The 23,112-nt window shown below is 39.8% G+C and overlaps 1 protein-coding gene and 1 pseudogene across 1 annotated transcript in view; both read left to right on the forward strand.

Moving 5' to 3' along the window:
• The window catches only part of KIF4A (kinesin family member 4A), a 389,040-nt gene that overhangs the window by 80,120 nt on the left and 285,808 nt on the right, over nucleotides 1–23,112 (forward strand). Inside the window, exons 7-8 of the mRNA XM_006895963.1 lie at nucleotides 8,193–8,309; nucleotides 9,215–9,390. Of these exons, the coding sequence (XP_006896025.1) occupies nucleotides 8,193–8,309; nucleotides 9,215–9,390 (293 nt within the window). The remainder of the gene's footprint in view (nucleotides 1–8,192; nucleotides 8,310–9,214; nucleotides 9,391–23,112) is intronic.
• LOC102857586 lies at nucleotides 12,046–12,930 on the forward strand (annotated as a pseudogene).

Here is a 23,112-nt window from a genome sequence, read left to right on the forward strand (position 1 = left end):
CGAAGGAGAGAAAGGTCCTCATAAAGGTAGATTGACACAGTAACAGCTACAATGCTTTCGAATTTGTCAGAGATTGTGACGTTTGCACAGGATAAAACAAGTTACAAATCTGTTTTTCATAGGGTTGCTATGAGTCGTGTTTGACTTCAACGTCAGCTTGCCACAGGAAGTTCTAGTGACAAGAAACTCCACTGCAATCCCAAAGACATGGTGTTCCATTGCACCAGCTGCTCAGGGGGAAAAGGATAGGCAATATCATCCCAAGAGTTTTACTGCCTTTGAAAACCTGCTTTAGGGTCAGGCATGAGTTAGTTCTGACTCAGTGCCAATGACAACAGCCTCCCACTGTGCTCTAATGTAAGATCAACATTCTTTTGTAATATTAAAAGGAAAAGACTTTCTCTTAGACCGACAGAGTCATTAATGAGGGCTTTCTCTTATTCTAGCCTAATCATGAATGAAGATTTCCTTATCTAATTAAACTTTGTTCATTTTGGCCTGTCCACCCCTGGCATTTTCAGCCTGCTCCTGTAATCTATAGCTGAGAATACTCTCTTGAAGTCATGGCATAGCTGTGGTGCCAAATTAACCCCAGAATATTGACAAGAATGCACCGATTAGTCTAAGCACTAATACAGGGCCCTCACACCTGGACAAGAGAAGGTCCTGTGACGAATTTCCTACCATTTTTCTGTCCTATCTCTTCCCTATTTAAGCCCACGCAGTCTTCAAGACATTTAAACAGATTTGGGATGCTCTTACCTGGTCTCTTATATGCATGCAATAAAATTGCTTTTTCCACTCCAGCCTCTGTCTCCAAGATTAATTTCCCATCAGTAGATGTCAGAACCTTAGCTTTGTGTAAATACTCACATTGTAACAGCATGCTTTTGACTTCATCCTTGTTTCCATTTTCATTTCTCTTTCTTTCCATACCAGGAACATCTTTTTATTTATTTACATTTTCTTTAACCTATTTCAACAATGTTTTTTTTATTTTCTTTGTATAAGTTTTGTTTATTTTTTGTGTGCAAGTCTTTTACACTCCTTATTAAGTTTTGTTAACTTTTTATTTCATTGTTTTTGTTGCTGTTATGTGTCATGAGTCAGAACTGACCCAGAGCTGACCTTCAAGTGATTTTTCAGAGGCAGTAAATCTTATGGGATGAGATTGCTCAGCTGCATCCATCAGAGCAGATTCTCATTGCTGCCTTTGGAATTGGCAGTGTAGCTCCTTACCACTAGGTCATTAGAACTCTACACTCCTGATTAAATCTATTAGTTGTATAATGTAGAGCTGCAACTGACTCATAGCTAGCTGGCCCTCTAGTGGGTTTTCAGAGGCAGTTAATCCAACTGGAAGAGTTTGCCCATCTTTCTCCCACAGAGCAGTTGGTGGCCTTGAACCATGTGCCTTTGGGATTGCAGCACAGCTTCTTGCCTCTAGGCCACCAGAGCTCCTAATTTATTAGTAGGTATTGTATTCTCTTAGATGCTATTTTAAAAGGAATTGTTTACCTGATTTCCTTTTAAAATTTTCTCTTTGCTTGTTATGGAATCCTTCAGTATGACTGAAATGATTCATTACAAGTAATGATATCATAACAAATATAGGTGACAGAAACGAAGCCAGAATTTTAATGCTGAATGATTTATTTATTATAAATAACTTATGGGTGACCCTGGAGGACATTATGCTGAGTGAGGTATCTCAGTCACAAAGGGACAAATGCTATATGGTGCCACTGTTGTAGAATGAGGCTGGCTTTGGGGTGGGGGTAAGACTGAGAAAAACTGGATGAAATATGTTTACGGCATTGAAGTCTATGGGGGAGAGAATAGTCTAAAAGTATTATATTTTAGGGCATTATTTTTATCGTAGGAGTAGCAATGAGGGTTGCAGAGTGGATTATATTTGGGGGTAGGGGGTGGGGTTTGGGGAGGTGCGGGGGGATTGTATACCAATGAGGGAGTTTTTCTTTTGCTTTTCAAGAAGAGGCGCAAACGGGGGGAGGGGGGGGTTGGTGCGGGGAGAAGGGTGTAACAATGAATGAATGGAATTCCACAATCTCTGTAGATGTTCATTGAAATGAAAAATAAACAAACTAAATTTAAAAAAACAAAAACCACAAACGGACAGCTGACACCTCGTCCGCCCCGGAACACAGGCCCCTTCGCATAGTCACCCGCCGGTTCACACCTGCCACCCCCAGCTCACCATGGACGATGACATCGCTGTGCTCGTGGTCGACAATGGCTCCGGCATGTGCAAGGCCGGCTTCGCAGGCGACGACGCTCCCCGGGCTGTCTTCCCCTCCATCGTGGGGCGCCCTCAGCACCAGGGCGTGGTGGTGGGCATGGGCTAGAAGGACTCCTACATGGGAGACGAAGCCCAGAGCAAGAGAAGCATCCTGACCCTCAAGTACCCCATCGAGCACGGCATTGTCACCAACTGGGACGACATGGAGAAGATCTGGCACCACACCTTCTACAACGAGCTGCGTGTGGCCCCCGAAGAGCACCCTGTGCTGCTGACGGAGGCCCCCCTGAACCCCAAAGCTAACCAGGAGAAGATGACCCAGATCATGTTCGAGACCTTCAACACCCCTGCCATGTACGTCGCCATCCAGGCCGTGCTGTCCCTGTATGCCTCTGGCCGAACCACTGGCATTGTGATGGATTCTGGCGATGGGGTCACCCACACTGTGCCCATCTATGAGGGGTACGCCCTCCCCCATGCCATCCTGCGTCTGGACCTGGCTGGCCGGGACCTGACGGACTACCTCATGAAGATCCTCACCGAGCGAGGCTACAGCTTCACCACCACGGCTGAGCGGGAAATTGTGCGTGACGTCAAGGAGAAACTCTGTTACGTTGCCCTGGACTTCGAGCAGGAGATGGCCAGGTGGCTTCCTCTTCTTCCTTGGAGAAGAGCTACGAGCTGCCTGATGGGCAGGTCATCACCATCGGCAATGAGCGTTTCCGCTGCCCCGAGGCACTCTTCCAGCCCTCCTTCCTCGGCATGGAGTCTTGTGGCATCCATGAAACTACCTTCAACTCCATCATGAAGTGTGATGTTGACATCCGCAAGGACCTCTACGCCAACACAGTGCTGTCTGGCGGTACCACCATGTACCCAGGCATCGCCGACAGGATGCAGAAGGAGATCACAGCACTGGCTCCCAGCACGATGAAGATCAAGATCATTGCTCCCCCTGAGCGCAACTACTCCGTGTGGATTGGTGGTTCCATCCTGGCCTCCCTGTCCACCTTGCAGCAGATGTGGATCAGCAAGCAGGAGTACAACGAGTCTGGCCCCTCCATCGTCCTCCGTAAATGGTTCTAGGCGGACTGTTTAGTTGCGTTACACCCTTTCTTGATAAAAAAACCTAACTTGCGCAGAAAAAAAAACCAACCAAAGGATGAGAATTGGCATGGCTTTATTTGTTACTTTTTTAAATTTTTTAATTTTTTTTTGGCGCTTGACTCAGGATTTAAAAACTGGAACGGTGAGGGTGACAGCAGTTGGTGTGGAGCAAGAATCCCCCCAGTTCGCCAATGTGGCCCAGGACTTTGATTGTACATTGTTCTCTTTTTTTAAAATAGTCATTCCAAATAATCAACATGGCGATGTGACAGGAAGCTCCTGCCTTTCCAGAAGCCTCTCCCTTCCCCTAAGCAGAAGAGCCCCGTCCCTCACCCGGTCCACGCATGGACAGGGGTGGCAGGGAGCATTGCTTTTATGTAAATTATACCTTAACCAGGTTGGTTTTTTTTGTTAAAAAATCTTCCGCCTTAATACTTGTTCTTTAGTTTTTGTTTTTTTGTTTTTTTTTTAATAGTCAGCCATTAGTGGCCCTACTTTTTTGGGGCCCTTTCCCTTTCCCTCAGCTCCAGAAATATGAAGGCTTTTGGTCTCCCTGGGGTGACTGGGATGTGGAGGCAGCCAGGGCTTTACCTGTACACTGACTTGAGACCAGTTGAATAAAAGTACACACCTTAAAAAGTGGAAAAAAGAACAAAAACCACAAATATCGATTTTACACATTGACCTTATCTAATGCACTGCATAGGAATTAGATTCCTATGGAAGTGATCTGTTAGAGAAGTCATTGGAAATGATTGTTTAAGCTAAACATCAGCAGTCAAAACCAGGTAAGAACCAGACTCTGAAACAGATCATCAATTATGCATGTGAAAATTCAAATTGAGGCTGATGAAAATGAAACAAGTCCTTAAAAGCCAAAATATGACCTTGACTATATCACACCTGAATTTAATTTGTAGAATAGGTTTGAGGCATTAAACACTAATGATTGAAGACCTGATGTATGACATATATCATCCTTGAAGAGAGCAAAACTGTCCCTTTACTAAGACAGAGAAAACACCAAAATGGATGTTAGAAGTGACACTGAAAATTGTACTGGAGCATCGAGAAGCCAAAACAAAGGGAAAGGATGCTGAATTAAAAGAGCTAGACAGATGATTTCAAAGGGTATTTCGAGAAGACAGAGAAAAGTATTAGAATATGCAGAGACTTGGAATTGGAGAATAAAAAGAGAACATGTTTGGCATTTCTCAAGTGGAAAGAACTGAAAAATTCAAACCTCAAGTTGCAATACTGGGAGATGATATGGGTAAAATCTTACATGGTCCAGGAAGCATTAAAAGAACATGGAGGGAATACACAAAGTCATTGTACCAGAAAGAATAGTTTAACACTGAAATATTGCTGGAAATAGCATATGATCAAGAGCCAATGGTGATAAAGAAAGAATTTCATGCTGCACTGAAGGGACTGGCAAAAAAAAATGTCCTTGGAATCAAAGGAATACCAATTCACATGTTTTAACTAACAGATGCAGCCCTGCATACGATCACCAGTCTATGCCAGGAAATTTGGAAGACCAACTGACTGGAAGAGATCCTTATTTGTTCCCATTCCCAAGAAAATTGATCCAACCAAATGCAGAAATTATTGAACAACACGTGCAATAATTAATAACACATGCAAACAATGTAGCGCTGAAGATCATCCAAAAACAGCTAAAGGAGTACATTTACAGAGAATGACCAGATTAAAACTGAGTTTAGAATAAACCATAGCACCAGGAATATTATGGCTGATGTCAATTACATCCTGGCTGAAAGTAAAAAATACCAGAAAGATGTGTATTTGTGCTTTATTTACTATGCAAAAGTATCTGACTGTATGGTTCTTAACAAATTATGGCTAGCATTGAGAAAAATGGGAATCACAGAGCATTTAATTGTGCTCATGCAAAACCTATACCTAGATCATGCCTAGAGTTCCCTTGCTCTGTCGAACTTCTTGGTCTATATGAATACATTTTGCATGAGCACAATTAAATGTTCTAAAATTCCCCTTCTTACCAGTATTAGCCATAATTTTTATGAACCACAATGTCAAATGTCTTTACATAGTCAATAAAACACCAGTAAAATCTTGATACTGTCTACTTTCAGCCAAGATCCATCTGACTTCAGCCGTGATACTTTGACGCCTCATGCAATAGCAGCATGAATTTCTGGCAGTTCCCTGTGTTATTCCATACTTTTAAAAAATAATCTTTAAATGATATTTGCCATTACTTACTATGCATCTGAGAGCTGGACAATGACTAAGGATGACAGAAGAAGATTTGATGCCTTTGAAATATGATATTGAGGAAGAGTGCTAAAGATCCCATGGACTGGCACAGCCAGAGTGCTCCTTGGAGGCAAGGATGATTAGGCTTCATCTCAACATATTTTTGAAATGTTGCTAGGAGAGATTATTCCTTGGAGAAGGTATCATCCTTGGGAAGGTGGAGGGATGGTGAAGAAGAGGAAGACCCTCAACCAGATGGATCGACATGCTGACTGAAGTAATGGGCTTGATTGTGTCAGAGATTATGAGGATGGTACAGGATAGGACAGTGTTCAGATAGGTTGTTCATAGGGTCGTTATGAGTCCTATTTGACAAGCTATTTGCATCTGAAAGTTGGATAATGAATTACAAAAGAAGAATTAGTGTCTTTGAAATGTGGTGTTGAGTAAGAGTGCTGATTGCCAAAAGAACAAACAAGTCTATTTTGGAGGAAGTACAGCCAGGATACTCTTTTGAGGCAAGCATAGCAAAACTTCATCTTACATACTTTTGGCATGTTGTCAGAAAGATCAAGTCTTTGGAAAAGGACATTATATTTGGAAAGGTGGAGGTCAGAGAAAGAAAAAGAAGGCACAGTAGGTTCGAGTATATCAGAGATGATGAGGATGTTGTAGGATAGGACAAGGTTCGGATCTCTTGTTGACAGGGTTATTATAAGTCAAAATTGACCCGAAGGCACCAAACAACAGCATGCAGAGATAGAATCCTACCACGTCTTTCTTTTTGACCTTCTTGTTGTCCTGTGCTTTTGAGTCAATTATGACTCAGCAGTTCTTTGAATAACCAATTTGGACACTGTCCTGTCCTGTGCCATCCTCAAAATCTCTGAGACCCTGAAGTCCATTACCATAGTCATGGTTGCAACCCATCTGGTCGAAGGTCTTTTTCTCTTCTCCACCTTCCCAAGCATAATGTCATTCTCCAAGGAATAACCTAGCAACATGCCCAAAGTATGGGAGATGATGCTTTATCATCTTTGCACCCAGATTACTCTGGCTGCACCTTCTTTACTACTTATCTGTTTGTTCTTTTGACAGTCCATGGGATCTTCAGAACTCTTCTCCAACACCACAGTTCAAAGATGTTAATTCTTCTTCTGTCATCCTTAGTTGTTGTCCATGCCCTGAAACAGATATACCGTAGTCCTCAAACTGACATCATTGCTCCTCAGTAATTTGGAGGGGTTCCTGACTGCTGATACCAAGTATATTGATTGTGGGTCCAACTAAGATGAAGTTGTAGACAGTCTCAAGACTTACTCTGTCCATCAGGATGTTACCTGTTGGTCCAGTGGCAAGGATTTTTTTTTCCCCGTGATGGCGAGATGCAATCCATATTGAAGGCTGAAGTGTGTTACTTACTGTAGCAGTGTTTCAAATGTTTTGTGAAAAATGCTAAAGCTGTTTTACCTTTTTAATCTTAGGCAAGTCATTTAACCTCTGGACTAGTTTCCTTAGGTGTAAAATGAGAATGTCAGTGAAAATAAGAATCTCACTCATCTCTCACTGCTTTCCAGTTTGAACTAATAGCTGACACTCCTCAGGGTTATCAAAGGCTGTAAATGGCAAGGGAGGATATTGCTTATCTTTTTTTTTTTCCTGGAAAACTGCTGGTATGTTCAAACTGACAGATAGGTTAGGCCTTTGGGTTAGCAGCACAACTACCTGTGAACCACAACACCAGAGCTTTCTTAAAAATAATAAAAAATACCAGCAACAGCTATTCATCTCATTTCACAGCATTAATTTAAAGATTAGGTATGATAAATGCTATTGAAAGTGAATACCTGTCTCTATGATTATTGTTATATTGATAGCTATCTGTCTCTCTGCTTTATCTATTGTTGTTATATGTTGACTGTGACTCACAGCAACCTTTTCAACAATGGTTTTAAAAACTGTTCTGTCCCATGCCTTCATCATCCTCTCTGGCATACTTGAGCCCATTGCCACAGTTACTGTTTCAATCTGTCTCTTCGAGGGTTTTCCTTTCTTAATACTGACCCTCCACCTTTCCCAGCATGAGGTCCTTTTCCAAGGACTGTCTCTACCAAACATGCCCAAAGTATGTGAGGTGTACTTTCTCTAAGACATGTTTGTTCTTTTGGTAATTCTTGGGATATTCAGTACTCTTATTCCAACACCACAACTCCAAGGCATCCATTCTTGTTCTGTTGTCCTTAGGCTATTCTGATGCATAGCAAGTAATTGAGAAGGCCATCGTATGGATTAGGCACATCTTAGTCTTTAAACTGACATTACTGCTCTCTAGTACTCTGGAGACTTCTCTGACAGCACTTTTAGATGAGGATAAGATGTTTCAATAACCTCAATTGTGCATTTCCAACATTTGAATATCTGTCCTTTCAACATTATATAAGAAGTATTCTAATAGGAATAGGATTAAGAAGTTTCTTGAAGATTGATGATTTAAAGGTTATTTTTTCTTTTCATGGAGAAATGTAGGTATTTACTAGACACTTTACTAAGAAATTTAAATTCTGTTTCCTGCCATTAGGTATTAATATTAACCGAGGTCTCCTGTGCTTGGGAAATGTAATCAGTGCTCTTGGAGATGACAAAAAGGGTGGCTTTGTACCCTACAGAGATTCCAAGTTAACTCGATTGCTTCAAGGTAAGCCAACATGCCTCTGAAAAGAAGAAATTAATAGCACCGAGAAATGATGGGCAGTTTAAAATAAAAACAACTCAGATATCTGGATTATTACATAACTAACTGTCTAATTGGTAAATAGGAAAGCTATATTGTCAAACAAGCTTCTAAGATAATGAAAAAATTATCTTGAGTGCCAAGAAATCTGTAATGTGTCACCTGTACTTAATACTTTTACCTGTAAATGAATTTAGCTACTTTTTCTTTTTTATTGTTGTTTTTTATTTATTAATTTACAATTTTAAAATTTGAGTGGATGTTTACAAATTATATTGATTTTTCATATGATCATTCATATACATTTTGCCACTGATTAGTTATGCTTTATTTGTTAGTCCTGCTAAGCAGGACTCTATGTAGAGTTGGAACATACATAAAGTAGGCATCTTAAGAATATCAGATCCCAATAAAACTCATTGCCTTCAATTTGGAACAAACTCATAGTTGACTCTCCCTTTGGTTTCCAAGGCTATAAATTACATTTGTAGGAAGTTGTCCATTTTTCTCCCTCATAGTAACTGGTGGATTTAGACTTGCAGAAAGGTGTTGTGAGTGGCTTAACAGCATAGCTCCTTATGGACTAGGCCAAGTAGACTCCTCATTTCTTTGGACCAGACCCTGGTGGTTTTATTCTGATTATTAACTGCTGAAGTAAGAATCTTTCTATAATGTGGCAGTGTAATAAGATTTTAAATTATATCATTTCATACATCAGATAACTTAGTGTTTTTATAATGATACAAATAGAAAATTGTAGGTATTTAATTTTTTTCCCTTATATTCTTGAGTATAAGTAGCCATTTTAAATAAACAGAGTTGCTTGCATTTTACTGTTGATTTCACTTCCTTTCACTGTTATTTTCCAGATTCTCTAGGAGGTAATAGCCATACTCTTATGATAGCCTGTGTGAGTCCTGCTGACTCCAACTTAGAGGAAACATTAAATACGCTTCGCTATGCTGACAGAGCAAGAAAAATCAAGAATAAACCTGTTATTAATATTGATCCTCAGACAGCTGAACTTAATCATCTTAAACAACAGGTATAAAGAACTAAAAGTTGGTGGGGGAAATTATAAATATGTGAGCAGAGTAGTAACACTTCTGTTTCTCAGTTTTTCCACTCTCTGAAGTTAAGAGATGTTAAATAAGCATTATGTTTTGGAGACAGCTAAAAATAATTCTTATTAACATGTTTGTTGTTCATTTGAGATTGAGTAGGGTGTGGTGTAATTGGATATTTTACTGATAAAGAAATAAGTTTTGAAAAATGAGGCAAGAGAATAGGTATCAGCCAGTTTCTGAATATATTTGGAATTTAACCTGGAAGTTATAGGAAACTATTAAAGAATTTTCAGCAAAAAAGCTGACATACTGAAAAGTGTGTTTTAGGGAGATCTCTCTAGCAAGTATTAACAAAGTAGATTAGTGATGAGATGACTAGAAGAAAATAAATTAGGTTATTAATTTACAAACGATAATGTTAACTAAGGCTTGACCTAAAAGCGGAAGCAGTAAAGTTGGAGAGAAAAGAATAAATTAGGAAAAAAAATTCAGTATGAAAGTAGAATATGTCTGACCATATTTTCCAACTTAAGAAAATTCACTGCCACCAAGTTGATTTTGGCTTTTAGTCACAATATTGGACGGCATAAAACTACCACATTAGGGTTTACAGGTGTGTATATCTTTACAAAAACAGACTGTCACATCTTTATAGTAGTGACTGATATATACAAATAGTTGGACAATTTTAACCACTGTCCCCAGGGCTTCTTGTGTAGGATTTACTTAATAATAGATTTGGTATGAGAAAAGAAAGTGGGGTGAAATTAAGCTTGAATGACTGTTTTTCTGTTTGGACAGTCAAATAAATGTACCAACCACTGAATCAGTGAACATAAGAGAGAAAACAGGGTTGGGTAGGAAAATGGAAGTGAATAATTCAGTTATAGGCATTTTGAATTTAAAGTCTTAAGAGACTTCCAAGTGTTGCTTTTTGTTAGGTGCCATCAAGTCTAGTACAACTCATAGGTATCCTGTAAACAATCGATCTGAACCCTATACTCTTTCCAAGACATATCTGATTGCTCTTTTGGCAGCTCATGGGATATTCAGTATTTTCCAATACCACAGCTCAAAGGCATCAATTCTTCTGTCATCCAATTCTCAGAGGTACAGCAAGTGATTGAAAAGACCATGGCCCGAATCAGGGATACCTTAGTCCTCACACTGATATCATTGTTCCTCAGTAATTTGGAGAAGTAAGTTGAAGAGAGAATACAACCCTGACACACACTTGTTTTTATTTTAAACAATGTAGTGTTTCCTTGCTCTGTTCACATAGCAGCCTCTTGGTCTAAGTATATGTTTGAGCACAATTAAGTGTTCTAGGATTCCCATTCTTCTCAATGTTAGCCATAATTTTCTTTATGATTCACATAGTCTTGCATGTTATATTAATGATACTGCTCAATAGTTTCCACATTCTGTTGTGTACCTGTTTTGGAAATGGGAAAAATACCAATTTCTTCCAGTCAGTCAGCCAGCTGTCCTTCAAATTTCCTGACATAGAATGGTGAGCACTCCAGGGCTGCAATCTGTCATTTGAAACATGTCAGTTGATGTCCCATTGATTCCTCGGGCCTTATTTTTTGCCAATACCTTCATTTAGTGCACAAATCTAAGTAGCAATGTTCAAAATGTAGCATGCTAAAGTAGAAAGGAGGTGTATTTGGATATGGAAAACATTTAGATAGTATATGAAATTATGGGATGGATGAGATCAAAGTGTACACAACATATTAAAGACATTTAGTATTTGGTGACAGGGTAGTACGGAGTTGCAAAGGCCACCTGAAGGCATAAATGTAGAATCCTCTAGCTGCTCCATGGGAGAAAGCTGGGCAATCTTTCCCCTTGTGATGTACTACCCTCTGAAGGAGCAGCTATGAGATGGTTCTGACTTGACAGCACATGACAAAAAGTATTTGCCAAGTGAATAAATAGTGAAATGAAAGCTAAAGACAGAATTCTGGGGAGAACCAGTATTTAAGGAATAAAGAAGGAAGAGAAGACATCAAGAGAGACGAAGAAGGAGAAAACAACTAGAAAAGAAAACTAGAGGTGTCATAGAAACCACCAAGGGTCTTAAGTTTCCAATAGGGTATTTAAAACTAATTTTACCAAGAAGTGTAAAGTAACATTAAGATTGAAAATCATCAGCCAATAAGAAGTGGGTGCCAGCTGGCAGCTCAGTTGGGTTCAGCAGAGTACATATATATTACCATACAGGCAACAAAACGTTCATAGTGGTGGGCAGGAAGATTCAGGACCATGAGGTTGTGATAAATTGTGCCATTCCTAAGGGGTTGAAGTACCATCAAGCTACACAGACTTTCCACCAGTGGCGAGATGCTAGACAGGTGTACGGGCTCAACTTTGGCAGCAAAGAGGATGCAATGTTTTCACAAGTGCCATGATGCACGAGAATTGTTAAATTCACAGGAAACAGGGCCAACATTGCCTAGACAAAACTTAAAGCTAGGTGCAAAATTGCCCAACACAGGAAGAGTTAGAAATTTAAAGAAGATAATTACAAGAGCAGCAGGGACACAAGGAATTGGAGCAGGAAAGACTGGAGAGAGAATGAATGGAAAGGGAAAGTTTGGAAAGGAAAAAGAGCAGCTGGAGAGAGATAAGAGAGGAAGCAGCAGAAACAGTTGGAATGGGAGCACAGGAGAAAGAGGATCCAGTGCTGGCATTATGTTGGAATCACCTGTACCTCCTCCACCACTTTCTCTGTGTTCCTGCCAGACTGCAGCAGCACTTCCTCTCCACCCTGACCCCCTTCACCTCCACCACTTCCATTCTCAGGACCTCCACCCCTTCTTCCAAAACCAAAATCCTTCCCTCCCTCACAACCTCTTGCCCCTCCCCTCCCTGCATTTGGATTTTTTTTGGGATCCATTTTGTCAGATGGCAGTCATCCTTTAACTGGGCTTGCAGCTACAATTGCTTGAGCAAAACTTAGGAAAGTGTCACGGGTGGAAGATGCCTCTTTCCCAAGCGGAGGGAACACTGATAGTTAATTCTGCCTCATCCAAAACAGAAATGGGTCATGGAAATGGACCCCTTCCTTTAGCGGGTAGTCATTTAATGGAAGAAATGAGTGCCCTGCTGGCCAGGAGGAGAAGGATTGAGGAAAAACAATTGATAATAGATACAGAAAAGAAAGAAGACAGAAGTGAAGATTCAGAGCCTGTAACTTCTAAGGCCTCTCTACAAGTACACTGGAACCAACAAGAAAACCTTGGCAAGGAACAATTACACTGAATGGCAGCAAGTCCCCTATTATCTCCAGACCACAGTCCAGTTGTATAGGAGTTCAGACAAGGGCTTGACTAAAACAGATTGAAGCAGGATATTTTTGACAAAATGAGAAAACAACAAAATTGAAAGAAGAACTCATTGATGCAATCATGCAGGAACTGAGCAAGTCAAATACGGCTTGGAGAAACACACTAAAGAGAGATAGGACTTTGATGTGGATAAATGAAATGCCTAGAAACAATAACCATTAACAAACCTCTGCATTTGTTGAGCTGGAAGAAGACTCTTGAAATACACAGTTGGAAGGAGGGAAATACCAACTAATTTTGGAAATCGTCAAACGCATCTCCCTGGCGATAGTTTCCCCTTCTTGTTGATGCATTTTTTTCTCACCTTTCAAACAGGCTGGAGAGGAGTCATGGAAGAGTTCTGTAACAGACAGTTATGCAGAAAAACTATTCTCAGGCAAGGTCACAGAAATTTTTTTCACGTCAAGAGGAAAATCTCTCGTTTTACTCAATCCATTGCTAAAATAAAGAAGAGAAAGACTTAAGAGGGTTTTCCCCCTCTCTCACTCTTTTCCAGAATGTGCTGTGAAGAATTTAGCAAACTATGCTATTGTATTATAAATGTTTTTCTCAGGTTTGTCTTCCCTCAGTGAATAACTGAGGTCAGCCTTTTATCGGTTAAGACCTTAAAATGTGGAACAAATGGAATAGTGTGTTTTCAGAGGACAATATTTATAAGAAAGTATCATGAAAATGGTGTGTTCAGCTTGAGGAACTTTAGAATGATAGGAAGTCTCTCAAATTAGCCTTCATACAAGTCTGTAGTTTAAAACAAAATTTGTCCAGAATGTAAAGATTTCTATGCCATCTTAAATTGTTACAATGCTTTGCCAAATCTTTGACTCCTATAGAACTCAAACTTATTATAGTTTTTATTTTTTCAGACTTCTGAATGTGGACATTTTTATAATGTAATTACAGTCACCACAAAATTAGGTTTTTAAATTGCAGAATGTAACGCATACCACACTAATGTAGTGGGTTATTCCAGGCCTTGTCCCAGAGAACACATTTTGTAGAATATAGGGAAATAGGAGGAAGGGAAAGAATAACATTTTCTTTTTCTTTTAAATCTTATTATTATTATTTTTTATTTTTATTTTGTGTGTTTTCATGAAACAACATATGAGCAAGAGCCTATGGTGATGAAAGAAGAAGTTCAGGCTGCTTTGAAGGAAATGGCAAAAAATAAGGCTCCAGGAATAGATGGTATACCAATTAACATATTTCAGTTAACAGATGCTGCCATGGACATGCTCACCAAGTTGTGCCAAGAAATCTGGAGAACAACTACTTGGCCAACTGACTGGAAGAGATCGATATTTGTTCCTATCCCAAAGAAAGGTGACCCAACAGAATGTGGAAACTACAAAACAATCTCACTGATTTCACATGCAACCAAGATTTTACTGAAGATTATCCAAAAACGACTGGAACAGCACATCAACAGAGAACTTCCAGAAGTCCAGGCTGGGTTTAGAAGGGGTCGTGGTACTAGAGATATTGTAGCTGATGTTAGATGGATCTTGGCTGAAAGCAGGGAATACCAAAGGAATGTCTATCTGTGTTTCATTGACTATTAAAAGGCATTTGACTGTGTAGATCATAACAAACTGTGGCTGACTCTGAGAAGAATGGGAATCCCAGAACACTTGATCGTTCTAATGTGAAACTTATACTTGGACCAGGAGGCAGTCGTCAGAACAGAGCTAGGGAACACTGTATGGTTCAAAATTGGGAAGGGCGTACGCCAGGGATGCATCCTATCTGCATACCTTTTCAACCTATATGCAGAACAGATTATCTGGGAGGCTGGGCTCTATGAGGAGAAATGTGGGGTCAAGATTGGTCGACGATTTATCAACAGTCTGCGTTATGCGGATGACACAACCCTGCTTGCTGAAACTGAAGAGGACCTGAAGCGCCTGCTGTAGAGTGTCAAGGACTGCAGCCTACAATATGGATTGAGGCTCAATGTCAAGAAGACAAAGATTCTCACCACTGGACCAATTGGCAGCATCAGGATGGATGGTGAAGAGATTGAGATTGTACACAGCTTTAGTTTGCTTGGCTCCATAGTCAACAGTCTTGGCACCAGCAGCCAGGAAATGAAAAGGTGCATTGCCATGGGAAAGTCTGCTGTTATGGACCTCTCCAAAGTACTGAAGAGCAATGGTGTCTCTCTGGAAACTAAAGGTGCATCTGATACAGGCTTTGGTCTTCCCAATCACTTCTTATGCATCAGAGAGTTGGACAATGACCAAGGAGGATAGAAGGAGAATTGATGCCTTTGAGCTGTGGTGCCTGAGAACAGTATTGAGAATACCATGGACTGCTAGGAAAACAAACAGACTTGTCCTGGAAAGGGTTAAACTGGGTGGCTCCTTGGAGGCAAGGATTCTGAGGCTCCATCTAACATACTTTGGACATGTTGTGAGGAGAGACCGGTCCTTAGAGAGGGACATCATGCTTGGGAGGGTGGAGGGACGATGCAGGAGACGCAGGCCCTCTATGAGGTGGATTGATTCAGTGACTGAGATAATTGGGATGGGTGTGTCGGAGACAGTGCGATTGACACAGGACAGAGCGGAGTTTAGGGCTGTTGTACATAGGGTCGCTATGAGTCGCAAGCGACTCGACGGCACATAACAACAACATCATCGTCAAATTGGATCTGACTGATACAGAAGGAGATTGTCCCTCCTTCTCCAGCAGAGCATCTGGTGGATTTGAACTGCTTACCTCTGGGATTGTAGTACAGCTTCTTGCCACTAGACCACCATAGCTTCTATAACATTTTCCCTGCTAGTTTCTTCTCAATTAGCCACATGACTAAGGATGAGGATTATTTTGTGACTCTAATTGGCAAATAGCTTAACAGATCCAAGTACTTTTTGATCATGTGTTCAAGCCATTTGCATTTTAACTCCAGAGTACTGAAGAGCAATGATATCAGTATGGAGACTAAGATGCACCTGATCTAGGCCATAGTCTTTGCAATTACTTGTTATGTGTCAGAAAGCTGGACAATGAGTAGGGATGATAGAAGGAGAATTGATGCCTTTGAGCTGTGGTGTTAGAGAAGAGTTACATTAAATCAATGTAATGTTTTTCTCCTTGAGAAGGAAGTTCTGATTGGAAAAATTGTATTATTTCGTTGGAAATGAAGGGCTGTGCTTAGTTAAATAAAAGATTGATGATATATTTTAAAATAAAAGAAGTTGATGACTAAATTTGCAGTTCCTAAACCTAAGTACCCCATCCCCACCTCCTGTAATTAATGATTGAAACAGAAATAGTGGGTATTGTTATGCTGAAATAAAGAAATAACAAAAAACAAAAATTTTTAAAAAAAGAAATATCAATGCTGGCAGAAATGAGAGTAACAGAGTCATAAGTAAATGAAGCCAGTGCTTTTTAAAGTTTTGTTTTTAAATATTTATTAAGTGAAACTTAGGTGGTGGTGGTGGTGGTTGTTGATTGTCGTCCTGTTGAGGTCAACTCATAGCAGCTCTATGAACAAAAGATCTAATGCTTTTCCATAGGTGGTAGAAAGAAGAAATTAGATACTCTGCTCACCAGTGTGTGTGTGTGTGTGTGTGTGTGTGTGTGTGTGTGTGTGTGTGTGTGTGAGAGAGAGAGAGAGAGAGAGAGAGAGAGAGTGTGTTTGTGTGTGTGTTTTTGGACAATTTAACTAATCAAAATATTCCAGGCTCTCCCATCATGATTATCCTTGAGTTGTTCTAAGTGTCATATTAGCTTTGCAATTTTTGATTATCAAAATTATACTAAAATTTTGAAGAAAGAATCCATTTTTCATTGGCTTTCTAGATTTCTTACATCTTGGTTCATTAGACACAAACTTACTGGTAGGATAATTTTATAAATGCTGCACTGCTGCAGTTCTTCTCTCTTCAGAGAGCTTTGAATGAGGACATTAATTTTTCCTTGTTCAATAGTTCCTGTTTAGAAACTTTGTTTTAAAATTAAACTGTGATGGATGAGCTGTCATATTTCAAATATACAGTCTTTTGTTTCTAGCAACTGTTCTTTGCCATGCAGTATTAGTAATAGAATTAAAGATGCAACAAGCATGGAGAATATTACTTTCTAGAAGATAGAGGAGGCATTTTCATCTTTATTGTACTTTTTAAAACATTTATACTAGTTTATTTACAAAATTTGAAGACATTGTTTTCCAGCAGAGATTCTTTCAATTTCCCTCATCCCCCACCCATCAAACTCCATGATTATTCCCCCCCACCCCTTGCACATCCTCATCCCTCTACTTCCACTCTCTCACACTCCTCTTGGATCCTTATACTCATTCTACAATAATGATTTTCTACAATATTTATCCTTGTGGGACTGAGTTAGTTCACTCAACATAATGCTCTCCAGCCCCTCCCAAGTTAGGTAATAATTTACAAAATTATTGCTCCTGTGTGCTACATAGTTAGTATTCCATTGTGTGAATGTACCATAATTTCTCAATCCATTTGTTTGTGGTTGGACATTAGGGATGTTTCCATGTTCTTGCTATGCAAACACTTGGACAGTATGACCCTTTATGTCCCTTGTAAATCTGATTAGAAATCACTTTTGATTTATTCTGTTAAATAGTCCATAAAAGGGTAGAGTCCTAAGAACAAGTGGTCTGAAGTAAGATAAAAGACTTAAATTACTAGATTTTAAAAAGAAAACTGGTTTCTGCACTAAACATTTTGTGCCTTGGTCTAATATTATCATGTTGTCTATATAAGATTCAAAAAAGAACCAGTTTGAAATCAGATCATATTTTCTATCATTTTGAATTTGTATCCCAGATTTCAAAATGTGTTCTTTCCATGAAATTTGGTTGGATTATTTGTGTGTGTGTGTGTGTGTGTGTGTGTATATAATATGCTGTCATGAGTGACAACTGTGTCATTGTTAGAGATTTCAGTAATTAAAATGGAAAATGAAGCTTAAGTTATTTTCCTTATTCTCTAAACTCTTCCTTGGAGCCACAATATTATGATGATTTTGTGCTTTTGTACAATGGATGTTTTAAGCTGAATCCAGTTTAGGGGATCTTTTTTAATTACAGGGAGGCACTGCTTTCCTTACACTTTGATCTGATCTATGACAAATCTGTACTATTCACTCTGTCAATGGCTAAAAGTCAGTTGCATACTGAATGTACAAATCTTAATGCTGGTACTGAAATCTCTTCAGAATAGTCATCATGATTCAGAAGTTTGTTTAAACATTTGCAAGTTTCAAGTGTCAATCTCTAATGAATGTGAATTCTCATATTTTATGTGTATTTCTTTTCAGATTTTTCTCTCATTCTCTGCTATTTTTACCATCCTGTTTATTGACATTTCCTACACATCAATTCCTTGGGCCTTAGTTTGGGCCAACGCCTTCAATGTAGATTGAAATTCTTCCCTCATTATCACTGGCTCTTTATCATATGCCACTTTCTGATTTTTTTCTATGTCAGCCAATTACTTTTTTGTACAATGAGTCCATATATACCCTCCTTCATCTTTTCCTGCTTCCTGCATCATTCTCATAGCATCTCAGTATCCACTCAAGGCTTGAATTTCTTTTTCAGTTCTGCCATATCTAAATCTTGCTCACAGCACCATTTGTCACATCAAAATTCTGTTCACAATGTCACTTGTCATGTCCAAGATCAGGTATCTAGCTCATAACCTTAAATGTTATATCTGAGACAATCAGCCAACACTGGATGCTCTGGTTCAGTGGCCATTTGGAAAATCAAAAAGGAGTGGAGCTGTTGGAGGCCTAGACCTAACTTTTATTCTGATTCTCAGACAGACTTCAAGGAGGAGTCATACCATTAGCCCCCAGGAACTTCTCCACTAAGTTCTTAAAGTTCTTGGAACAAAGGTATCCCCATTTTCCACATAGACCAGGTGGTTAGACTCAACAATGTGCATAGACACCTAACCTTATCATACTATGTGCATGCATAGTTACACTTAAAACAGTGGTTCAGCACAGCAGAACTGCACTCGCTCAAACATGACTGCAGTCTGGCTAAAACTGCTTACTGTATAAAAGGCACATTACAGGTTAGTACAAATCTGCCTGCTGGGTATATACAATGTGTTGCAGTCCTCAAAAGTTCTTTCAATTTGAGAAATGCTGAGCGAGATCTTCTCTTTTCATTCTCTAACTTCTAAAAGAAACTGCAGAAGTTAGAGTGAGGATTAGGGATACCTATAGGCCAGCTTCTCAGGTGCACCTGATCTAGGCTGTGGTCTTCTCAAATGCTTGCTGTGCATCTGAGAGCTGGACAGTGACTAAGGATGACAGAAAAAGAATTGATACCCTTGAGTTATGGTGCTGGAGAAGAGTGTTGAACATACATAGACTGTCAAGAAAACAAATAAGTCTGTCCTGGAGAAGCTGAAGCCAGGTTGCTCCTTGGAGGCAAGGGTTTTGAAACTCTGTTTCACATACTTTGGGCTTGTTGCCAGAGGGACCAGTCCTTGGAGAAGGACATCATACTTGTAAGGGTAGAGGGTCAGTGCAGGAGACCCTGGATGAGATAGATTGAAGCAGTGGCTTGGCAATGGAGGCAGGTATATGAGAGTGAGTTTGGCACAACATAATGCAGGATCTCAGGTGTAATTATCTTGGGGTATATTCCTAGTAGTGACATAGCTGGGCCATATGGAGTTTCTATGTTCTACTTTTTTGAGGAAACACCAAACTGTCTTCTGGTGTGGTTGCACCATTTTACAATCCCACCAGCGGTATATGAGAATTTCCACCTCTCCACATCCCCTCCAACATGTATTGCTTGCTGCCCTACTAAACTTTGCCACTGCTACTGGGATGGTTTTGATTTACATCAATGTGATTTTGATTTACATCTCTCTTATAACACAATCTCATAAGGACTAATACTGCATAATACCATTATTGTAAAAATAGAAAAATAACTAGTAAAACAGGTATAGGAACTCCAGGGGAGGGAGCGAAGGGATGAGTATGGGTAGGGATGAAACCACAGGGCTGCACAGTTTGGTGGGTGGAGGGAAGTATGGAAACAAATGGGAAGGAGCTGAGCGAAAAACAAGGTAATGGTGGACATGGCCCATTGGTTATTGATTTTATAAAACATAATATATAAGAATGATTGTATGAAATAATATGTGAATGAAGAATATTGTGAAACACAATGTATATAAACTTTGTAAGCAAACCAATTATAAAAACTAATGTATGCATCAGAGAGTTGGACAATGACCAAGGAGGATAGAAGGAGAATTGATGCCTTTGAGCTGTGGTGCTGGAGAAGAGTATTGAGAATACCATGGGCTGCTGGGAAAACAGATTTGTCCTGGAATGGATTAAACCGGGTGGCTCCTTGGAGGCAAGGATTCTGAGGCTCCGTCAAACATACTTTGGACATGTTGTGAGGAGAGACTGGTCCTTAGAGAGGGACATCATGCTTGGAAGGGTGGAGGGACAGCGCAGGAAAGGAAGGCCCTCTATGAGGTGGATTGATTCAGTGACTGGGATAATTGGGATGGGAGTGTCAGAGACAGTGCGACTGGCACAGGACAGAGCGGAGTTTAGGGCTGTTGTACATAGGGTCGCTATGAGTTGCAAATGACTCGACTGCACATAACAACAACAACAACAACAATGTAAAAAGAAAAAGATAGTGCAGGGTTCAGAGCTATTGTTCATAGGGTCGTTATGAGTCATAGTTGACACAAGGGCACATAACCACATAACAACATAGGCCAGCTTCTAGAAGTAACACACAAAGTGTCTTAAAAAAATCCCATAACTTGGATCAGTCATACTTTAATCTTTAAATTGACATCATTGCCCTTCAGCACTTTGATGAGGTCCTTGAAAGATTTTTCTAGTACAACATGCCTTTCTATTCGTTATTTATGTCTTGACTACTGCTACTACAATGGCTATTGATTGTGTCTCCAAGTAATTAATGACGTTATTAGTTATTTTTCCTGTCTATCATGATGTTGCCTCTTGGTTCAGTGGTAAGGATTTTTGTTTTCTTGATGTTGAGATATATAATCTATGTTAAAGGTTATAATCTTTTTTCTACTGCATCAAGTGTTTCCAGTCCTCACTTTAAGGAAGCAAGATTTCATCATCTGTGTAATACAGGTTGTTTATGAGTCTTCCTCTGATCTTTATGCCTCATTTTTCATATAGTCTGATTTCCTGATTTGTTCAGCATACAGATTGAGTAGGTATGGCGAGACCCTGACACATACCCATTCCTTGATTTTTTTTTTTAGTCAGCATGTTTCTTTAATAATTGAACATGTTGAAATAGAAAAATAGCCCAATCCATGGGCTCCTCTAATATGTCATTCAGCTCACGTGCTGAATAAACTTTTTGGCTTTAAGATGCTACCAAACTGATTAAATGGAACTAGATCATAAACAATTCAGATCTGAATATTGAGTTTTGTTTCCGTCTTTCTAGGGTGGCACAAGATGCCAACATCCTGAATATGTTTAGTTCATCGTAGCTTGATTTGTTACAATATATTTTATTTATTTAGTGTTTTTCTTTCCACCCCCTCTTTTCTCTTGTATTTGAGTTATAACACTCTAACCTATCACTACAAAGAGACTCCCTTTTTGAGAAGCAAAATCAAGGACAAAGACAAGTCTTCAACGGCCCACCCACCTCTCTTTAAAAGCCTGTGTTTCTCGTCTTCTCCCTAGAGCCCATTTTCACCTAACAAGCCTCTCTCTTTTTCTGCCATTAGGGATTTATAATCCTTTCCTGTAGGACATTCTTCTTCATTTCTGAAAATAAAAACAAAACCAAAACAACACATTAAAATAAAACAAAACCACAACAACACCCTGGTTCCTAAAGGCTGCATAAACTAGGATGGACCCCCTCTCCTATCTCCAATCCCAAGCTGATGCCAGAGTACCTAGTGTGGATTCTGAGGTCACATTCACTCTTTTTGCTCTTCAGCATAGTGTGATTTTAATTGAGCCTTGGGACACACGTACCCACATATTTGTCCACCTCGGGTTGGGATGTCCTCTCTCAATAAGTCTCATGGCCATGTGTTCCTTGTGCATGCTTGGCACCTAAAGTTTCTGTTGTGGCCACTTGCAAAGTGGACAGTGTCTTATTGCTTTTTCTGATTCCTCAACTGTGTAGCCACCACCCAGGGAGACTTTCCTTGATTTGTTTTCCTTTTTAAGTGAAAAAGGTTTATTAAGGCAATATAACAGAGACATATCTAGTGAAAGGTAGGCCATGCAAAGGAGTTAAAGTGAAGAGGAACGAAAAGGGGGAAAGGACCCCTGGAAAGAAAAGTTAAAGAGATAAAACCATGCCTTACAACAGGTATGTTATCAGGAGAAAAAAAAGAGCACCTTCCTTTGCCTAAATCTTTTTTCTTTTCATTTCTATATTCATTCAGTCCAATCTTCACCACTGAGTCAATAGGTAACATCATGACAGAGAAAAGACTGAAATTGTCAATTATTTCATTTTACTTGGATCCATAGTCAATAACCTTGGTACCAGCTGTCAAGAGAACAAGAGATGTATAACATTGTTTCAGGTATTTCACCAAAGACCTGAAGAACAGTAATGTGTCAGTTTAAAGACTAAGGTGTGCCTCAATCAAGCCATGGTCTTTCCAATCACCTGCTGTGCATCTGCTTGCTGGGCAGTGATTAAGGATTGCAGAAGAATTAATTTTGAGTTGTGATGTTGGAGAAGTATACCGACTATCTCGTTGATTGCCAGGAGAACAAACCAGTCTTGGAGAAAATGCAACCAGAAAAAGTGCTCCTTAGAAGGAAGGATGATAAAGCTTCATCTCACTTTGGGAATGTTGTTAGGAGGCCGAGTCCTTAGCAACAGGACTAGAGCAAGACTCAACAACCTGAGTTATGCAGATGATACATCCTTGCTTTCTGAAAGGGAGGGGGACTTGAACCACTTGCTGTGGAAGATCAAATACTATAGCTTTCAATATGAATTACTTCTGAACATTAAGAACACAAAAATCCTCACCACTGGACCAATAGGCAACATCATGATAGATGGAGAAAAGATTGACAGTGACAGTGATTTTGTTTGACTTGGACCTATAATCAACACCCATGGTAGCAGCATTCAAGAATTAAAAAGACGAGAGTCAGCGCCCAGAGCCATCAGGGGCTTTAAGCTCGTTGTCCACTGCTGTGGTGTGGACAGCTGAAACCCAGGCCCCGACAGGCACCTGGGGGAGAAAAAAAAACCCCAGACTCTACTTCATGCTCTGCTGGAGAAGGAGGGGCAGATCCAATTTGACGGTACACACACACACACACATACACACA

Source organism: Elephantulus edwardii, unplaced genomic scaffold (genome assembly GCF_000299155.1).
Source record: "Elephantulus edwardii isolate Elephantulus edwardi_28Jun2011 unplaced genomic scaffold, EleEdw1.0 scaffold00178, whole genome shotgun sequence".
Classification (NCBI taxonomy): domain Eukaryota; kingdom Metazoa; phylum Chordata; class Mammalia; order Macroscelidea; family Macroscelididae; genus Elephantulus; species Elephantulus edwardii.